General features: G+C 38.3%; 1 protein-coding gene across 1 annotated transcript; it reads right to left on the bottom strand.

Annotated features, from left to right (window-relative positions):
* Nucleotides 1-781: 781 nt before the first annotated feature.
* PLRG1 (pleiotropic regulator 1) lies at nucleotides 782-19,417 on the bottom strand. Its single transcript, XM_050338469.1, has 15 exons — nucleotides 19,306-19,417; nucleotides 17,464-17,570; nucleotides 17,103-17,245; nucleotides 16,044-16,097; nucleotides 14,379-14,472; nucleotides 13,872-13,962; nucleotides 13,573-13,674; nucleotides 11,175-11,267; nucleotides 10,634-10,783; nucleotides 10,419-10,520; nucleotides 9,812-9,914; nucleotides 9,125-9,233; nucleotides 7,473-7,612; nucleotides 4,637-4,830; nucleotides 782-3,667 (listed from the first exon to the last, which is right to left on the bottom strand). Exons 1-15 carry the CDS (start codon nucleotides 19,312-19,314, stop codon nucleotides 3,608-3,610), a joined length of 1,551 nt encoding a protein of 516 aa, XP_050194426.1. The 5' UTR covers nucleotides 19,315-19,417; the 3' UTR covers nucleotides 782-3,607.
* Nucleotides 19,418-20,173: the final 756 nt, after the last annotated feature.

Here is a 20,173-nt window from a genome sequence, read left to right as displayed (position 1 = left end):
ATATTCTGCTTATGGAACAGCTTCCAAAGAAAGTTATATTTATGCTAGTTTCAAGTCCTACTTAATCTAGTGTTAACTTTGTAGAACAAGATTGTAGGTTGACCCTTTTTTAGCTGATCAGGCTTACTGGCATTCATTAATTTCCAAATATGCAGCATTTCCTTAGGGGTAGTATTAAAAGTTTAGAAGCCTCATCTAAAAAAGAATGAGGTATTTTGACTACAAAATCAATACACCCTGTGTTGATACTTACATACGTGACATGCCAGACTGATAGTTTTTCCAACTCAGAGGAGGGTAAAAAACATAAAACCCAAAACAAACAACAAAAACCCACTGTGTGAAATATTCAGTAATAAAACCCCCCACTGATTTCATGATCAAATTTTTACGACATGTAGAGAAATATTCTTTTAATTTGGTTCCATTAAGACAAAATTAGTTTAAGCTTTCTTCCACCCACAAAGCTCTCATCCACAAGATATCTTAGAACTCATACTTTACTCCAAAGATGTTTGAATATATTTTTTTTAAACATATCAGAGAAAACACAAGAACAATTTTGCATTTCTTTTGCTAGTTCCTTCATGCAGACTGGAAGCTCTCCAGAAAACAACAATCAATACTTTCTCTCTTCCCATTACAGCTGATGCATAAAAATGTTTGTCACAGTACTATGGGAAACATTCCATTCTAATCCTAAATTAGAATTTCATTTTCAGTACATATTTGTTTTTTGTTCTTCTTACTACAAAAACCACAATGGAAAAAGAGACATGAATTCATATTGTATGGAAGGTTTTATTGATGGCTAAATTGCTGTCACATCAGGTGCACTTTAATTCTAACACAACAGAACTGAAAAGAAATTGGCTATTAAAGACTTAACATCTGTAAGCCTTTAAGTTGCCAAAGACATACTGTTCTGCACAACTTTCATGCTGCCAGCAAACAACAGCATTTCAGCTGCATAGCTTACACTGTATGCTTTAGTATACAGCCAAGAGTGATCTTGAAATTTATCACTTTTACCAGTTACACTTTTTTATGTTACAAACAAAAACCATTTTCTTACTTCTCTGCAATTATGTACAGTATAAAACAAAAGTCAGGGTTAGTGGTAGAAATTATTTGATCCTATACAGAAGACAACATGAAATTTTATGAAACTAAGGACAATAATTATTTTCTGAGATTACTCTCCCATTCAAGATTACTTAAACTGAAATTGCAGCATGATGCTTTCCAGGACCATGGAAATACATCCAGTAGACCAGATCCTCCTCTTTTGTTTCACCTTATGACTTACATGGACAAATCTCATGTCACTGCGTATCCTACATGATCAGACCTGCGTGTCACAACTCACTATCTAGGCTTGCTTTGAACTAGAGAAGCGGTTAAATGATATCTGATAATCTCGATGCACCATAAACAACAGTTAGAGAAGTATTTGTGATGATATTCACATTACTGTCAAGGGGAAGAAAAAACTGCTGGGAAGGAAAAGAACAAGTAAAAATCAAATGCTTAAGAATACAAGTAAGAAGAAAATCACAACTGGGACAACATACTAGAAAGCCAAAAAGAAACATATTATGCCAAGTAATAGTGCACAGCCTTTAATTTACAAACCAAATCTTTACCTAGGGCACAAAAAAAGAATGCCCAGGCAGCCACTGCCCCATGATAGCAGATTCCCACAGAAGTCCAGAGAAGATACATAGGTTCTGCAGGACACTTTCTGGTATCTCTTCAGAGTGATAAACTGTGGAATAAATGCAGTTTCTAAAGGAAAATGTCAGTACAGAAAAGATGTGCTAGAACAGTGAGCCAAGATCCATAATTTCTCCATCCTAATTCCAAACTATCAAAAGAAATAGAGACTTCCAAAAAAGAAAAGTCCTCTACAATCCCACCTCTTTTCAAGTAAGTTATTTCTCTCCACTCTAGTTTCCTAAAGAGGACTTCACTGTGAGCAAGAAAATTCTGTGTAACAGCAATAATTCATGGATTTCTGGAACGAATCATTAGCAGCAGCATACAACATGCATAAGCCATAACCTGTATTTTTACCTCTTGCATTAGTTAAAATGGAAAGAGCTGTAATCAAGATCCAGAAAAATTCAAGTTACCATTCAAATAAAAGATTTTTAATCCAACTTGTAAACACCAAATACTCCCTTTCCTTTTTGTGAAGTTGCTTTAGACAACAGGTCTTTAGACAACAACCAGAATTCAGTTATTTATGCAGCGTGGACTTCCTTAAAATGATATTGTCAAACATTCAAATTATAAACACAAGACCTCCCGTGCAGTATAAAAAAAAGACAAAAATTCTCAGAATATAAACAACACTTAGTTTTACTGGTTTTCTGTAAGTTACATTGCAAATAACTCATTTCTCTAACATAAATCACAGATTTGAAAGAAGACAGGCTGGCAAATAGAAATAATTACTGGGAACTGCTTGCTATCAGTGCTGTGGCCACAGATTAAGTCTCAGCATTTACCCAGCATAAAACTTGCCAGTGCAGCTATTAACACCACTAGCAAAGTTGCCAACAACTGAATGGCCTGATAATTTAATTTTTTCCTCCACTGCCCTGTGAAGCGCTTTAGAGCAGCACAGACAGGACAGATAAGCAGCAGCAAGGAGGCTTACATGTTCGCTGCTTGTTATGTGACTATTTGTAAAGCCAATGAATCATTTGTCCTTTCAGAAGTACAAATTATCTTTCAGTAAGAGTTTATTTATCTTAAATTCCTTCCTAAAATCATGGGAAGACAGCAAACTGTAAAATGAAGGCTTAAATTACTTTTTTTCCTCAAGCTCAGTTTTAAAAGTTCACTGGACTCTACTGCCATAGATGCTTTGGATGAGCGTTAAAAACAGCTGACTTACAAAGGAACTCAACTGGTCCTAATCCTGCAGCGACTGTGAACAATATGACTCGGACAGCAGTCCTTGCTACAGAAGGTCCAATCTGAAATAACGTAAGTGAAGATGAGTACTTCCATTTGAAAGTTTTCCTAGGGAAAGAAACACTTTGAAGATCCGTTTCATTCCATAACACAGCACCAGCAATGCTCAGTGGCTGTGTTTATAAAGCAAACTACCTTATTATTGTGCTGTCCTGCTTCTCTCCAGATTACTCTGTTACTCTAATTTAGTATCTATTCAGCATATGTACAGTAAACAATACTGCTCTAAAATCCAAGCGTCCCCAAGAAATTCCCAGAAGATGGTTCCTATGCATGAATTCGCAATTAACTTTTGAGGTCAAGTAAGGGTCTTTCAGAAAACCTAGCTCATCAAAATATTTTTATAAGAATCTATTGAGTGTGTAAGTCTAAAAAAATAACCACCTGCACATCTATCCTTTTCATGAACTATACGTGCTCCACAAAGTTAACAGCTGCAACTGGTTTGCTGGGATCACAACAAAGAAAGACAAAAGGAAAGAGAAATAAAATTTATTATAAAACATGTTGAAATAGCAATGACTTAGCTGACTTTTTGCTCTGCTGTTCTAGGCAGAACAAAATGTGACTGAATGCTCTCAGGAAGGCCAAAACAAAATTACAGAAGTGCTATGTTGACGCATTAAAATCGTTTTCTCTTGATAATTTCTGGTTTCCAGCTGACAGGATGAGTTTCTTCAGTCTAAAGGGAAAAGAAAAATCTTGTAAGGATTTTAATTTTAAACTTGAAACTCACCTATAATTAGGATTTTGATTAAAATATTACTCATAAAGTATATATACTCTATTTCACATGCAGTATTATAAATACCCAATTTACTACGTAATTAGTTTACCCAGATGAAATTTTCTATCATCTCACTGTCTGATGTACATAGCAACACTTGTTCTGTTGTTTTCTTTTTCTTTTTCCAACAAGGCAAAAATTCAAGTTGCCAATGGCATTTCAGAAACAACATTGTGGTTCTCAAAGCACATGAACAAGAATTCCTGTGACAGTCCTTCCAGAGATACCAACATCAGTATTGGCAGATGCCACAGAGTCTGCAGTTTGCCCAACTGCAAAATGGATACAACATTTCTTATTCCTTTATATCTAAGAGTTGCTCCAACTCTAATTCAGTGCAAAAATTCCAAGGTACAATAAAAATCCTTATAGAAGACATACACCGATAAACTATATAATCACCTATTGTCTTCTCCATTGGTAAACTGATTCAGATTTGAGAATAACAGTTTGAAAATAAGCTACTCTGAATTCTCAAAATGGTCAAGGCCAATAACTAATCTAGATCATATACGGAAGTACAATAAATCTTTAAAGTCCAATCCTTTTGCTAATTCCCATGTTTTGATCAATACAACCCCACACAGTTCCCCACTGGGTTCAAAACTCAGATTTCTCCAAACTTCATCATGAAGGTGTTTTGCAGAAGAGTCGACAGACCTGACACTAATTTGTACTATATCATATAATAAGAATTAGGAATGCAGAAACTAACTACTGTCCTCTTAATGCTGTTATATATGGCTTTCAAACTTCAATAAAATGGATTACACAAGTCTGTACACGTCTCTTATAGACGTGTTATATTTGCTATAATTTTTTTTTTATTTCCTGAAAATACTTTAAAAAGACACTTTGACATACCGCAGTATCATCTTCTTTGTATACTTTTATGGTTTTATCAGCTTCAGCAGTTAGCAATCTGCTTTCTGACTGGTCAAAAACACAAGCAAATATTCCTGATTCACTGTCCAAAGAGCCTGGCTGTACAGCTGCATGTACTCTCTGGAAGTTGTATCCAGTTCTCCAGTCCCAAAGATGCATAGTACCATTATCAGCTAAAACAAACAAACAAACAAACAAACAAACTTAGTATTTTGACCAGTTGATTTCTATCTGTTTGCTAAAAACAGTAGCATTAACAACTAATATATACATCAGGAATACATCACATAACATTGATGTAGAATAGCTCAGTATGCCCTAAAAGTTTTCTTATTTTCTGCTGTTTTCCTTCTTAGTTAAGAAAGGCTGATGGAAGCTTCCTGACAATCTCACTCAGTTTTCATCAGACAACCCAGAGAGATTATACACTACATTAAAAGGCAATTGCAGCAAGTTGCTCTGGAAGCACAGTAAGGACTGGCATTCTGAATATCAAGCTCCCTGTTCAGTAGCTCCATTAAAGCTGAACAAAGAGGCATCATCCTGCCAAAGAGATTAAGGACATTTAGGACATCTTATATAATGCAAAGTAGGTTTAATGTTTGCAGATGTTTTATTCCAAATACAGGTTAAACCACTGCCATTTTACTGCTACTGGAATCAGCTACAGGGCATTCACAGCAATCTGAACTCTGTATTCAGAAGGATGCTCTCAAGACAACTTTTCAGTTACAAAAAACAATACCCTCCCAAAGCATTATCTAGCCAAAGCAGATCTATTAAAATTTAAATTTCTCCACAGCTGCCAGCTAGACGAGAAATCCAGATGTTTCAAGACAAGTATTTCTACAGTAGAATACTCCAAGGTAACCTCAGTGTATTTTAATTCAGCATCAACTTCTTTGAAGTTGCTGTAGATAGCATGAGGATGTAAAGGGGTAATCAATGTTCAAATTTTAATTTTTTAAAAGTCACAATATAAACTTATTAAAATTTTATGTGGAGAAGGAAAAGGGTTTTTTTAAGCTTCTACTACTAACATAGAAAAGTCTTACAAGGATGTTCTAGAAGTGTTTTCAAATAATAATGAAATATAAGTATTCTGTTAAGTTCTTGTTCTCACTATGAATGAGCCATTTGTCAAACACAGCTTTATCCAAATTTTTATATATACCTGAAAACATAACCAGGATAAGGTAACAATATAACTGGCTATTTTCTGACTCCTGCTTAGCACATTTCCATCCTACTTCACATCCCCAGCCTACAGCACACACTGTATCAAATGGGACCAAGTGCATTTCAGTGCTTCATGGTGTAACTTAACTTTATTCTTTCCATGCTCTGGTTACAAACGCAGAAATGTTTTTCGCAAGTATCTGCCTCTGCAAGTTCATTGAACTGTCTCAGACTGTCTATCACCTGTGATGCTGTGAATTGAGTCCCATCCTTGTTTGCAACTACCCAAAACATTAGACAAACAAAACCAAGAGGTGAAAATTCAGGCTCTGCAAGTTATGTGGAGCAATACAGTCTCACCTCTTAATTCATTTGCCTCAGACTGCTAGAGCTCTCCCAGGAACTCCTCTAGGACCTCAGAGATTTGGATTTAGCCTCCTGCTTTAACTATGTTTTCCCACACAATGTTAAGACTGTTTCTCTAGAGCTCATCTCTCAAGTTGTAAAATTAGCACTTCCTTTTTCCACACAGTTTATTCATTTCCTGTTTATAAGAGCAACTACATTATAAACACATGTACTCCTATCCCTCCTATGCAGGCACAATGACTTAACAAATAGATCCAGCTGGGATTTCTAGAAGCCACTTTCCAAAAAGCTTGTCACTAAAAATGGTCTTGGACAAACATAAAAAGCTCTGATTATGGTTTCAGTAACACATATTTTGAATAAAAGATTTTTATTAGAGTGTCATGTAATATGTAGAAGAATGCTACCTACTATGTGAGATAAAAGTTCTTACATTAAACTATTCATGATCAGAAAACAGTAAGCATTCGGGATGCTTTTTCTACTCCCACAATACAGGTACTTGAATATAAAACTAATAGTTCTAAGATTTTGGGAGCTCACAGATGAGCTCCCAGTGAGCTGGTGATACTCTAATGTATCACATGATATTAAATCCTTGAAGTTTTTGAATAAAAGAATTAAACTGATGTATCACAATAGACACCAAATCCTCCCATAGGCACTGGAGCCAAGTGGCTAGTTTCTTAATTTAAGAACAGGAGAACATTTAATACTGCTGAGTAAACATGACTTTGATTCACAGGACCAAATCAAATTTGGAGATTAGCTATCAATCTTTGAATAGACACAAAGATAACACCAGAAAATATGTGCAGAAAACTTCAAGATAACAGAGCCAATGCATTTGTGCTGCATAAAAAAACCAGGGAAGCATTCACACCAAAGCAGTATAGCAAACATCCTCAAGATGTTTCTATATCTTCTATCCTTTTCACTGCATCAACACATCACTAACTCCTGAGGAGACACTAATGGTCAGCAGATCATAACGGAGGGACTCTGTAGCCCTGCAGCAGCAGCCAGTGGTGGAGAAGAGGAAACCTCTTCCCTGCAGCACATTAGAAGTCCTTCCAATATATTTTTGTGCGTGCAGCTCAGTAATATCCAAGAAGATAAAAGTGGCCCTACTCACTATAAATGAAATGGTGTGCTGTAGCAGGCTTATGGGCTCAGATAAAGCAGAGCTCAGTGAGCATCTTTGCCTAAGGACCTGCAGCCACACACATGGGGGAATGGACAGGAAATGTGTATTTCTCATTTTTACCTCCTGAGACCAGAACACCATCAGAATTTACAGCCAGTGTGTTGATAATAGCATTGTGGCCAGAGAGGTTCTGAATGAAGTTTCCATCTGGGAATTTCCACTGCTTAATATTATCCGGAGAACCAGATGCAAATGTGTAACTGAAAGAAAATAAACACATTATATTAAAGTTCAGAATAGCTGTAGGGAGAGCAAATGTCCTTCACTAAAACTACTGCTAAATGCTAGTTGCAAAATTACTTAATACTAGAACTGCTTTTCTGACATATTTACTTCACATAAAATTAAGCAATTTTATGAAGTCATGAATTACCATTTCTATTGTTTTCTTTCTTTCCATAGTCTAAACTTTATAGCATCCTATCTGGCATAGGATTTAATATGTAAATAAATACTTAAAATGCACATTAAGTTCTGATCAGTTGTTATTCAGACAAATTTTCAAGTATCAGGGCATCATCAGCAAAGGTAACAGGAAAAAAAAAAAAGGCAACAAACCCCAAGCAAAATGCCCAGTATTGGCTCATCTTCCAAAAATACACAACCAAGGATAAAGCACTCAAAAAAATAACTAAGAAAGATAATTTCTTCCACTGAGTTACCCTAAGATAATAAATTCCTTCATTTTAACATGTGCAAGCAGTTACACGGTTATTTGGGTAGTGCATACAAAAGCTTGTAGGAACAGTTTCACTTGTCACAATGTCTAAGTGATTTGCTGTTAATAAATTCTACAATTAAAAAAGTATTTCCAAAAACATCCAGAATATTAAAAAAATACAGAAATACTGAAATATAGGCTGACAGTTGCTACTGTTTGATAAGAACACCTCAAGCTTATTTTCAAAAAGGTTTAATTGATGAATTTGAAACAAGAATTACTTTTTTTTCTCAGAATATAAGTAAAACTAGTGGTTTTCTCTGCTATAGCTAACAGGCTATAAAATTTTTCAGGTACAGATAGGATCAGAATTTATTCATATCAAAGATTCTGAATTTCTGCACTGATAAAATGTAATTTTAAAATATTAAACTCCCAGGAGTACTGGAGTTCTATGTAAATTCCCTTTTTAATGAAGATTTATCCAAATAGGCATCTGTTGGTCCATGAAAATATAGCATGCTAAATTCAGAGCCCTTCCAACATCTCCTTCAAAGATTCAATTCTCACAGCAAGTTTCTTTTTTACAGCCGGTTAGGCTGAAATGTCTTGTGCAGTGAACCACATATTCTAAAAAAAAGGCCATTTTATTAATCACTGCATCCTTTAACAATAATCACACATGCAATGGCACATTACAAAACTACTTCACTTTCTCCCAATGATCATTCAGTTACATATTTGTTATTAGCCTTACAAGCTCTGTATCAGTGGTTTTTTTAAGGACTGAATGAAAGGCAGACACATAAAGTAACCCTGTGGGATATAAGACATTCTCAGGATTGCTAATGTACACCAATGCCAATACTAGGGAAACACAATCAGTGTAGTAAACAGTATTTGATAATTGTTACATACATTTTTACATCATTCTGAGTGCATTAGTTTTTCACATTATTATGCCCTGCCATTCTAAATCATCATTCAAAGTGGCTTTGTCACCTTCCAAAGCTTTGAACTGTGAAAGTGTAAAAGAATGAAGAAGACTTACTGTCTTGGATGTAGCACTACTGCTCTTACAGATTTCTTGTGATTTGTTAGAGTAACACGAGTTTTTCCTGCCACTAAATCCCAGAGCCGTATGGTTGTGTCATGACTGCCTACAATGAAAAGAATATTTTAAAAAAATAGTAGAAACCATCACATTGATTCTATCACAATCATTACTTTGATAAGGCAGCCAAAAATTTAGATGGGATAGAGACAAAAATATTGTTCTAACGCTATCTCAGACAGAAAAGATGCTGGATTGCAAGAGTCTTTTACTCAGTTTGAAATTCAAGATGAACTAAGAAGTTACACTGCAAAGTTAGATTTTGACATAACAGATAAGAAGATGAACACTTAACCATGGTTACTGGACACTTCTTAACTGAATTGGGGAGAACTGTGAAATACCACAGAAAATGCAAGTCTCAATACATATTACAACATAAAATGTAACCAGAAAAAAAGTGCAGAAAAACATTCAAACAATGCATTGCCGTGTTGGCTTAAACACATCATTAACACTATGGACCATTGCATGGCCCATTTTCAACAGAAAACTAGTAAGAGAAATTGACTAAATTCACCAAGATACTGTTACAAACCTCACACAATTACTGAACAAACACATTCATTTTTCATTAAAAAATTACTTTTTTTAAAAGTACTCCCAAAAACACGCCCACTATACCTGTAATAATTTGTGGTTCTGCAGCTTGGCACTTCACTGTCGCTACTGCATTTGTGTGTCCCGATAGTGTGTGCACACTGGCCTTTGTCCTTACATCCCAAATCTAGGAATTCACAGTAAATATGACAGAGGTCAGTAACAGGTGCATATTTGATATATTTTAGGCACTGTCATTGATTACATGATTTCCTGCCATAGTCGTACAGGTTACATAATGGTGTTTAGGTCACATTTTTCATCCAACAATTCATCACAAAACTGCCTCAGCTGGCAAACTTCAAGGCAAGCAGGGAGCCTCCCAATGAATTTCTAGGCATACGGATAATTCAAGCCACTACAGATCCACACCATCTTCAAAAACTATGCAATCCTATATATACTATGTAGTCTACCTACTAAATTAAGAAATAAAATGTTATCCTGAAGTGACACCGCATGTTTGTTTATTTGGCTTCAGTTTTACCAACAACGTAAGACAAAGCTGACACAAATCAACTGAGTATTTCATCTAGATTGATGTTCACTTTTGGTAAATGCTTGTTTTTACAAATGAAAGACATTGAAACACGCATATGAAGATGTTAAAATGCAACAATGCTATACTTACTCGTGCTGTTGAATCTCTGCTGCATGTTACCAGTACATCTATTGTTGGATGCAAGTCTAAGCCATAGACAGCACTAAGATGACCATGGTAATGCCTGATAACCTAGATGAACAAAAACCACAAAAAACAAACGGATAATTGAAAGAATATTCTAAACGCTTTGATTTTTATATTTGCCACCACCAATTAAATCAAATAAAGAAAGGACAGCTTACCTTATTGTACTCAAGATCCCAGCATTTCACTTGTTTGTCTTCTCCACAAGAAAAGAGGTATGGACTTCTTGCGCTTACTATCACTCCTCGTACAGTACTGATGTGTCCCGTCAAAGACAATTTCAATTTGCCACTAGCAAGGTCCCAAATCTGCATCAAAATAAATATTTTAAGGTAGACAGGTAAAAGATCTACAATGGTAGTCTGGGTAAACAGCCCAGATAAAACTGATTCTGCTGCGCTGTAAATTAAAATACGATAAAAAACATTTGCTTTCCAGATACATTTATTACCATACATTTATTAGCAATACATTTATTACCATGTAATAAATAAAATATCAAGAAAAGAAGTAGTACTACTCCACAAATCCTTTATGGCAAAGCAATAAAAGAAAAAAGAAAACGTTCTGCAGTTCATTGTACTGCAAACAGTTACAAAGAAATTGCTTGCAAGGGCTGAAGACATTTTTACATAACTAGAGAACAAAAAAAAATCCACCCCCTGCAAACTTTGTCAGTAATTTCTTCCAACCTCTTACCTTTATGGTTCTGTCAGCAGAGCCAGTAACAAACCACTGATTTCCTGGTTCTACTGCAATACATCTCACCCAGCCCAGATGACCACTGATAACCTTCAGAAAGAACAAACATTTTTCTAAATCAGAAATAATAAATATACCTCTGTTGATGCAATTTTCACTCTCAAACACTGCAATTTGCTATTATTCACCATGAAAAGTCAAATGTGAAATGAGATCTGAAAGGAGCTTGATTTCTACTTTAGTTAAATGAAGAGACAACTAGAAATTTACATGTCATACACCAGACTTGGGGAACTCACAATATGGAAAGACCCTGTTCCTATAAGCATTTTTCTCAAATCCTCCAGGAGTCCATAACACAGCGGCTCAACACTTGAAGCTTTGCAGAGAAAGACTATTTGAGCACAGGTTCCTTATGCTGCCATATAGTGCTTATACAAAGAACAATTATAAAAATATCGGCTATTAAATCATACTGCTATATAATACCATCTTAAACACCATCACCTCCTTTTCCTCAAATAAGAGGTAATATGAGTGTGTCAGAAACTTTCTGGTAACAAAGTAATAGAGGCTGATCCCAAAGGAAAAGCTCTGCCAATACATGCCTTGCTTCCAGCAGCCTTTCTGTTTCTCTCGTTTCTCCGAAGTCAGACAGCTAAACTCAAAACTTGTGATTTCACTGAATGTCATATTTCATGTACTGTTCATACAGCTCATTTCAAAAGACATAAAACTCAACAAAGCTTCTTAGGCAGAAATACTTTGGAAAGCTAAAGTGGATTCTTCTGATCATGAGATCACAGCCACAAGCATTTGAGATAGCTGCCTAGAGTTCTTCCTAGTATAGGAATAGAAATGGGCATTTCTGGGGAAAAATCTAAGAAATTATTCATCTGACCTATTTTAAGTCCCCATCTTAAGCTCTGCCAGGGGAGGTTTAGGTTGGATATTAGAAAGTTCTTTACAGGGAGGGTGATCAGGCATTGGAATGGCCTGCCCAGAGAGGCGGTGGATTCACCGTCCCTGGAGGTTTTTAAGACGAGGCTGGATGTGGCACTGAGTGCCATGATCTAGTAATCACAGTGGGGTTGGATCAAGGGTTGGACTTGATGATCTCGGAGGTCTCTTCCAACCCACTTAATTCTATGATTCTATCTTTCACAAACAACTTCAAAATGCATTTAGGAAAAGTGGTTAACATGTAGATCTTAAGCAACACATAGATGAAACCCCCATTTGGTGTTCCACCTATGCTTCTATTTCTGAGTTGTCTAAACAAGCTTTTGTCCTGTTAAGCAAGGATTTTGACAACAAACCTTCACTGAAAGTGTTTATATGTAGAATACATATGTGTATGTACAGTGACTTGAACTGTATTTACAGTATTTCTCTGAAAAGAAAGTGCTCCTAAAAAGTAGGCATTTTTCATTTGTTTACCTTAAATCTCTCATGGGTTTATTTTGGTGCCATTTCTTTCAAATGGCATTTGTCTTAATTTTTATAGCAAACACATTCCAATACTGCTGCATTCAAAAACTACTTTTTAAGATTAGCCTTCAGATTTCTAACTAATACAGCATTTAAGACTCTTCTAAAAATGTAAATACCTATATATGGTGCTATATTCAGATAAACAGTGCTAGACCAATACAATTCTGATACTAGAGCATGAGATTTTAAAATATCAGGAAAGCATAACATTTTTAAAGTAAATTCAACCTTCTTCAGACAAAATATGGAATAGTTTCAATTTCATAGTAAGAACCAGAAAAAAACTCACAAACATGTTCAAAAGGGTGCACCAGAAAAGTTAAATTTTAAAATATCTAAACTATATAATATATAAAATATCTAAACTATATAATATATATTTTACATATTATTATATTTTTATATAATATTATATATATTATTATATTATTTTATGTTATATTTATATATAATATATTATATTTTTATCTAAACTATATAATATATATTTTAAAATATCTAAACTATCTAATATCTTGATGATTCATTTACTGAGTGCTTTTAATTGTTTTAGAGACAACTTCATCACATTAACAGTGCTAGAGTATTTCTTCAATGTTTTATTAGTTCTGAATTTTGCACCTTGTCTTTGAGTTCCTCCACCAAAGAAACTCATTTGAAAAGAAAAAACAAACTTTCTACCGAATTTATCACAGTACAGCTACAAAAGAGTAAAAAATGTTTGTAATTTAACATCTTTGTTATTTGAGGAGAGTGTGAGTATATAACTTATTTGCAATCACTTTTCATTTAATTTCATTTTTGTGAATGAGAAGAAAAATTATGCTTTGATGTCTTTATAGAACATAAAGTATTCTCTTACTTTTACATGCATGTTCACGTCATATCATTTGTAACTTACTCTGTACAGTTTCCATGGTGGATGCCACTGGGGTTTGGGCATGGTTGGAGCCTTCTTTGGCATTAATGCAGAATTTTTGTTTCCACCAGCTTCCACCATAGCCTGTAAGTTAAAAGGAAGGTTACTCTTATGCTTTGTAGCTTACCTCTTTGCCCAAAACCTAAAGGCTTCTCACTCTTGACTTCTCACCACTGATTAAATTTAGTCAGTCAGGAGACCTCCACACAACACACAAATGGATTCAGAAGCAATCTGGTCAACACCGTGTACTTTTCACATTAGATGTGCAACAGACTCACCACGGACATCCCAGGAGGCTGTGAACGCTCGGACATTCCAGCATGCCTGTAAACTTCACCCACACCAGCAGCTGTCCGATTTGCATCCAACCTAGGTTGAATGAAAATGGTTGCTGAATTACAATCAGCTTTCTCCTACTGAGCGGTAAGGTACCACAGGGCTGCATGAGTTGAGTGTTGTACACCTCTAAGGATGGAGAGTCCACAACCTCTCCAGGCAACCTGCCCAGGGCCTGACCACCTCAAGATACAGGACACCTACAAAGCCTCACATTTTTTTCTTCTGTCTAAAAAGAATTTCCCTTGTCCCAGCTGCTGCCCATTGCCTTTCCTGACACACAAAAAAAAGGGTACAGAAAAGAATGCCTGGCTACATTAAAAGCAGTTTCTTTGAACATTTTAAAATTAGAATATTTGAATTACTCAGTAGCTCTTATCCCAGCTTCCGTGATTTGCCTTGAAATTCCCAGTAGATAACAACAGTGTAATGGGGTAACACAGCAGTACCTGGACTGAGAAGCAGGAAGTGCTACAGCCAAGGACTGTGCTGCAGATTCACTAGGCATCCTCTGGACCTTTGTATCTGCTGTCAAAGCCACACCTTGAAGAGAAATAACATGTCAAAGACAACTCCATTAAACAGAAACTCTCTAAAAGTGTATTATACAAACATATTTATATGCACACATATACTGTAAACAAAGGCCTGACACAAGCCTGTAATATTAAACCTCACCCTTCAACGACATTTTCACATGCAAGTCAAATCTACTGCAATCTTTATTTTGGCCCAAATCCTTTCCACCTTGATTCTACTACACATGAAAGTACACAATTTCTAGAGTAGAAATCAATGTTTCTGGTGTTGGAAACAGAAAAAGTCTAACTAGGAGCACCATCCATCTTTTTATCCAGCTTCAACTGCATGGAAATCCAAACATCACAGAAATGAACATGATCCTGAGAAGAATCTGCTAACTTAGGCCCTTTTGTACACTTTATTATGCCATCCCTGTGTGGTGGTTGGCATCACACAGTGGTGCCAGAACTACAAAAGCTCTGAGTCCCACTGAGAATTTCAGACTACATCTTAGGATTCATAACCTTATCTCAAGAACAGCAGATCACTTTTACCAAAAAACTCTTTGCAAAATATAGTTTTGGTGCACACTGGTGAATTTAACTCATTGCTTTATTTTTCTTCCTAGGCTAAATTCTGCCAGTTGATGACAAAACCAACATTTGGGCAAGATACTCAGATTAAAACAAGAAACAGCAACAAAAGAAATCTGATTTTTAACCCCGACATATGATTCTATTAAAGGAAGACTAAACTTGAGGAAACCAATGTGAGAAAGTCTTGATCCCGCAGTTACAGGCAACCATGCATGCTTTTTAAATGGTTGAGGGTCCACTGAACACTCACATTTGTTAACTTACAAACCAAGACACAACAGATTTTCCACTGTAACTGTAATACACTTAAGCACAATAAAAGATAAGCAGCTAAAACTAAGCTGTCAAAAGAACAAAGCAGGAATCATCAGTAACAGTGACAATTAGCAGTGGCCAGTGTACCAACACAGAACCATAACCCTTCCAAGCACAGACAAATACAAACTACACTAAAATTATTAGACTCTAACATCTCTTCCTCCTAAGCAAGGTGGGGAAATCTACACTTTTCTGCTCCGGTGATGAAAAACATGATATATTCCTTCTGGTGTGAAGGCAGTTGAATGACAAGAAGGAATATATCATGCTCCTTGTTCACAGCAAATACTAAGAGCAACTCTGGGCACAACAGAGGAGGAACCACAGATCTGTGGGTCTTGGGAGAGGAGATTCCTAGAACATTTTTGTGGTGATGTTACCAGGGAGGTGAAACCTCACAGAACAAAATGACCGTTCGAACGATGACAGAAAGCTCACGTCCACTAAGGCTCAGTGAGCTGCATCTGTACCTAAATCCTCCTCCCACCTCCTATCCCAGAACATTTACCAGCCATAAAACTCTCAGTATGAATACTATGAAAGAATGGAATAGCATTATCCACTACTACCAAGTATGGATTCACATCAAGAGGAACATTGTTCCTGCTAGGATGGAGGATGTCTTGTTCATAAAGGAAGCCAAAAAATCCATGCAAACACTTGCAAAATTTTACTTACCAGGCCCAGGTGGGTATGGGTGTGTACCAGTTACCACATACTCAACTTCTTGTCCTAAAGAGCAACAACATGTTGCATTAATAATTACATTTTATACTGCACTGCAAAAAATGCACTCAAATAGTAAACAGAGGAAAACAGAGCAAGTCATACATAGCAGAAGACACCAGTAACCACTTCCAATGTACTTGGACATTTCTCATTTTCATTAATTTAATTTGCTCCAGTTACCTCCATTTTCTAAAACTCAGCTATAAAAAATAATTAAATTGTGAGACTATGTGTTATCAAGAGGGACTCGAGAAAAATCTTCATACTGCCTTTTGAAGCAGATTATCATGGAAAAGGATTCAAGTACACAAACAGCACAATTTCTGAAATGTAAGCTAGTCAAGACAACTGGTTGTCTGTGCTGTCAGAATTGAAAAAGGTTCTTTTCTTCTTCAAATATTTGTCATTATCTCCCAACATCTTTCACACTGCTTACAAATAAAGTACCTTAGGCAAAATCTCAACTAAATATCAACTATCTCAACTAAAATGAGGCAGCATTTGGCCCCCTTTAGAAGAGAAATTTCTACATGGGATCTACCTAATATAAACATATTTTACACATTACAAAATATAGATTAAAAAACCTGCAGATTTGAAATACAGAGTTTTCTGGTTTAGAAATTTTAAGTCTAAAAGGCTGTAAATATACTACGAAACAAAATTTTTAAAAAAAGAGTGTGCCCTTGATCATCATGAACTTGCAAAAAAGAGAAATACATTACTCATCTTTAACAACTGAGTGCAGCACACACTTATGTTATCAAAAATTACTTTTTAGTAATAAATCACTATAAAAAAATCCACAGCACCTGTTAAAACAAACTTCCTTCTTGTTCTGGATCACTTACCCCTGTGGACCCTAGCCAGAAGAATACCAATCAAAAAACATACTTTGATTTCCATATTTATCTTCAGTGGATTAACACTGGACTGCGTTGTTTGGATTTTGTGTCAGTGAGACTGTTACAAAAGAAGAGGCAAATACACCACTAAGAGCAAACGAACCTTGATTTGCAGGGTACTGTTTGTGTCCATAGGGATCCCCGGTGTTCGTGCCTCCCTTCTCTCTCAAGTTCTCCTTGAGAGTCGGCATGTGCAGCACTGAGCCGTACTCTGTCCGCAGCTTCACTGCCATCTTCACTTTGTGACTGTTGGAAGAGCAAAGCATGGTCCTCATCACACCCCAGCTTCAGAATTGTTATTAAGTTTAGAAATACTTTACAGAGGATGTTATAAAACTTACTTTACTCTTCTAATATTTTTTTTCTCTCAAGACTGTTAACACTACAGATACACCTGAATTTCTGACTTGGAAGGAGCAATCATTAACACAGTCTTAAACTCCAGTGAGTGCAGCAGCACTTACCTTTCTTCATCTAATGGGATGGGCTTGGCATTATCAGCTACAAACATATCATGGGTTCTCTTCAAAGACCTGAACACAAGTGTGTGCACAGAATGCTTTTGGACTTCCTAAAATAAAGAAAAGAGCATTTAAATACCTCTGGACATATTTAAATGAAAAACTGAAAACTGAAACATAAATCAAACTGAGAATCAATTTCAGATCTCAGTATTGTGAGATGGTGTGCAACTGTTTAGTTCACAGAAAACACTTCTCTTCTTGGAAACTAAAAAATTAAGTTTATCTGTTAATTGTTTTACTTCAGTGTTTATTCAAAACAATATTCCCTTCTTGAAAACTGACAAAACTTTGAAAAGCAAACCAAATGGTTTGTTCAAACTTTTTGAACTGGTATCTACATCACAAATCCATGAGTACAGAAGCTTTTTCCCCTCATCATTGACAGTTCTGTGTCTATATGTAGGAAATAAAGAACCTATCAACTTATACAGCATATTTACTTATCAGCAGCACAACTCACGCTTTTATTAATATTTTCTTTTGAATGACTTTAAAAAAATCATTAAAAATCTGAGCCTGATTCCTTTGGTACAAAGCTCTGCATGACTGCATGTTCCGTATGTCAATAAAAACAGTGGCAACAAACTCGAAGCTACATTAGTAACTTCTGGCACCAAGTATCACTCAGCTGGCCAGCTTTCAAGAGGCACTCTGCAGGTGCTTTCCCTGTTAACCTCTGTAGGTTCTGTTTTCCTGCCCTGAAAATGGTCTGTTCACTCATCAGCCTGTTTTGTAGTGTCTGTTACCCTTCTGACTCAGCAGCACTTACACCTTGCACTTCTTGCCCTGGCTCAGAGAGCTCCTGCAAACTCCAGGCATCAAGTGAAAAAATCCTTAACGCTTGGAACTGGGTTAGGAATTTCATACACCCAAAGAAAGAGATAAGCATCACCGCAGCTAACTACTACTCAACAACAGAGCTGTTGGCATCACAAAACGAGTAGTAGTAGGTAACACAGTGCCTCCGAAACAGGGAAGAAGCTTCTGCAAGTATTCTTTGACAGATGCTCTTCTGTAAAAAACAGCTCCTAGTGTTGCATGGGGCAGCAGCCTTTGCACCTTCTTCTATGACCCTGACAACACTATGTGCTTTTAGAAGTGCACGACATTCACCCCACAGTTAACAACTCCACGGCCTATAAAACCAGTGCCCTTCTCCACAGCTGTACCTCCAGACCCTCACCAAACCCCTATGGTTTTCCTGACAGGCTGACAGAGCCAAATAGCATCATTTCCCCAAAAACACAGGATCACAGAATATGCTGAGCTGGAAGGGACCCACAAGGATCATCCAGCCCGCCCCTCAGCCCTGCACAGGGTCATTCCCAAGAGTCACACCGTGTGCCTGAGAACATCATCCAAACGCGTCTTGAACTCTGTCAGGCTTGGTGCTGTCACCGCTTCCCTGGGGAGCCTGTTCCAGTGCCCAACCACACTCTGGGTGAAGAACCTTTCCCTAATATCTTAGGGAAATCCTTCCCTGACACAACTGCAGGCCTTTCTCTGGGGTCCTGTCACTGGTCACCACAGAGAAGACATCAGTGCCTGCCCCTCCTCCTCCCCTTGTGAGGAAGCTGCAGACTACGACGAGGTCTCCCCTCAGTCTCCTCTCCTCCAGCGGCCTGTCCCACCGAGGGGGCTGTGACGGTGGCGGGCCCGGGGCGGCGCTTTCTCATGCCCGGCACCGGGCCCCGCACGGGCTCCACTCCCCATCGCTGACCTGGCCCCGGCCCCGCCCTCTGGTCTCCCCCGGGGCGCCTCACCGGCCCTCCAGCCCCTCACCTCCGCCATGGCGCCGCCGGGATCCCGCAGAGATCCCGCCGAGACCCCGCCGCTCCAGCCGCCGCTATGGAGGCGCTTCCGCCGCCTGCCCGCGCCGCAGCGGAGGTGACGCGCGACGAGCGCCCCGGGGGCGGGCACAGCCACGGGAGGGGCGGGGTTATGGCACTCACACACCCCCCCACACACACACCCCCTTTCTCCCTTCCCACCCGGTGTGCCGGGGATCGCGGGTTCGAGTACCGCTTGTCACCTCCTAAAAAAGTGGATAAATATCTAAAGTCGCGGGGAAGAGGGATGGGAGGGGGGGGTGCCCAGGGGACGGAGCCCGGTTCGGCACCACCGAGCGACAAGATGAGAGGCGACGGGCAGAAACGGGAAGTTCCACCTGAACACGCGAAAGAACTGCCTCACTGCGCGGGTGACCGTGCACAGGGACAGATTGCCCGGAGAGGTGGCGGAGTCTCCCTCACTGGAGGTATCGCAACCTGGACGCAATCCTGTGCCACGCGCTCTAGGATGACCCTGCTGGAGCAGGGCAGGTTGGGGCAGATGCCCCGCCGTGGTCCCTTCCAGCCGTCCCCACCCCGTGCCTCCGTGCCCGGGGGAGGTGCCCGGCCCGGCCCCGCTCCCGGGGCAGCGCTGCAGGGCCGGGCCCGGCCGGCAGAGGGCGGTGCTCGGCTGTGGGAAAGGCGGCTGGGGCCTCGCTGCCCGCCCCGGGGCGGGTGAGGCGGGTGCGCCGCTCCCTCACCCTGAGGGGTTTCGTATGCCCCGGTCAGCCCGGTTGTACAGAAATTCTCGGCTTTTCTTGTTGTAGGTCGTGCAGCTACAGCTTTTAAGCTTTTTTTTTTTCCTTTTCCCCTCAAGGATA

Source organism: Myiozetetes cayanensis, unplaced genomic scaffold, assembly GCF_022539395.1.
Source record: "Myiozetetes cayanensis isolate MyiCay16 unplaced genomic scaffold, myiCay2020 scf7, whole genome shotgun sequence".
Taxonomy (NCBI): Eukaryota; Metazoa; Chordata; class Aves; order Passeriformes; family Tyrannidae; genus Myiozetetes; species Myiozetetes cayanensis.
Note: the sequence above shows the minus strand (reverse complement) of the source record. Positions and strands in the feature narration are given on the sequence as shown.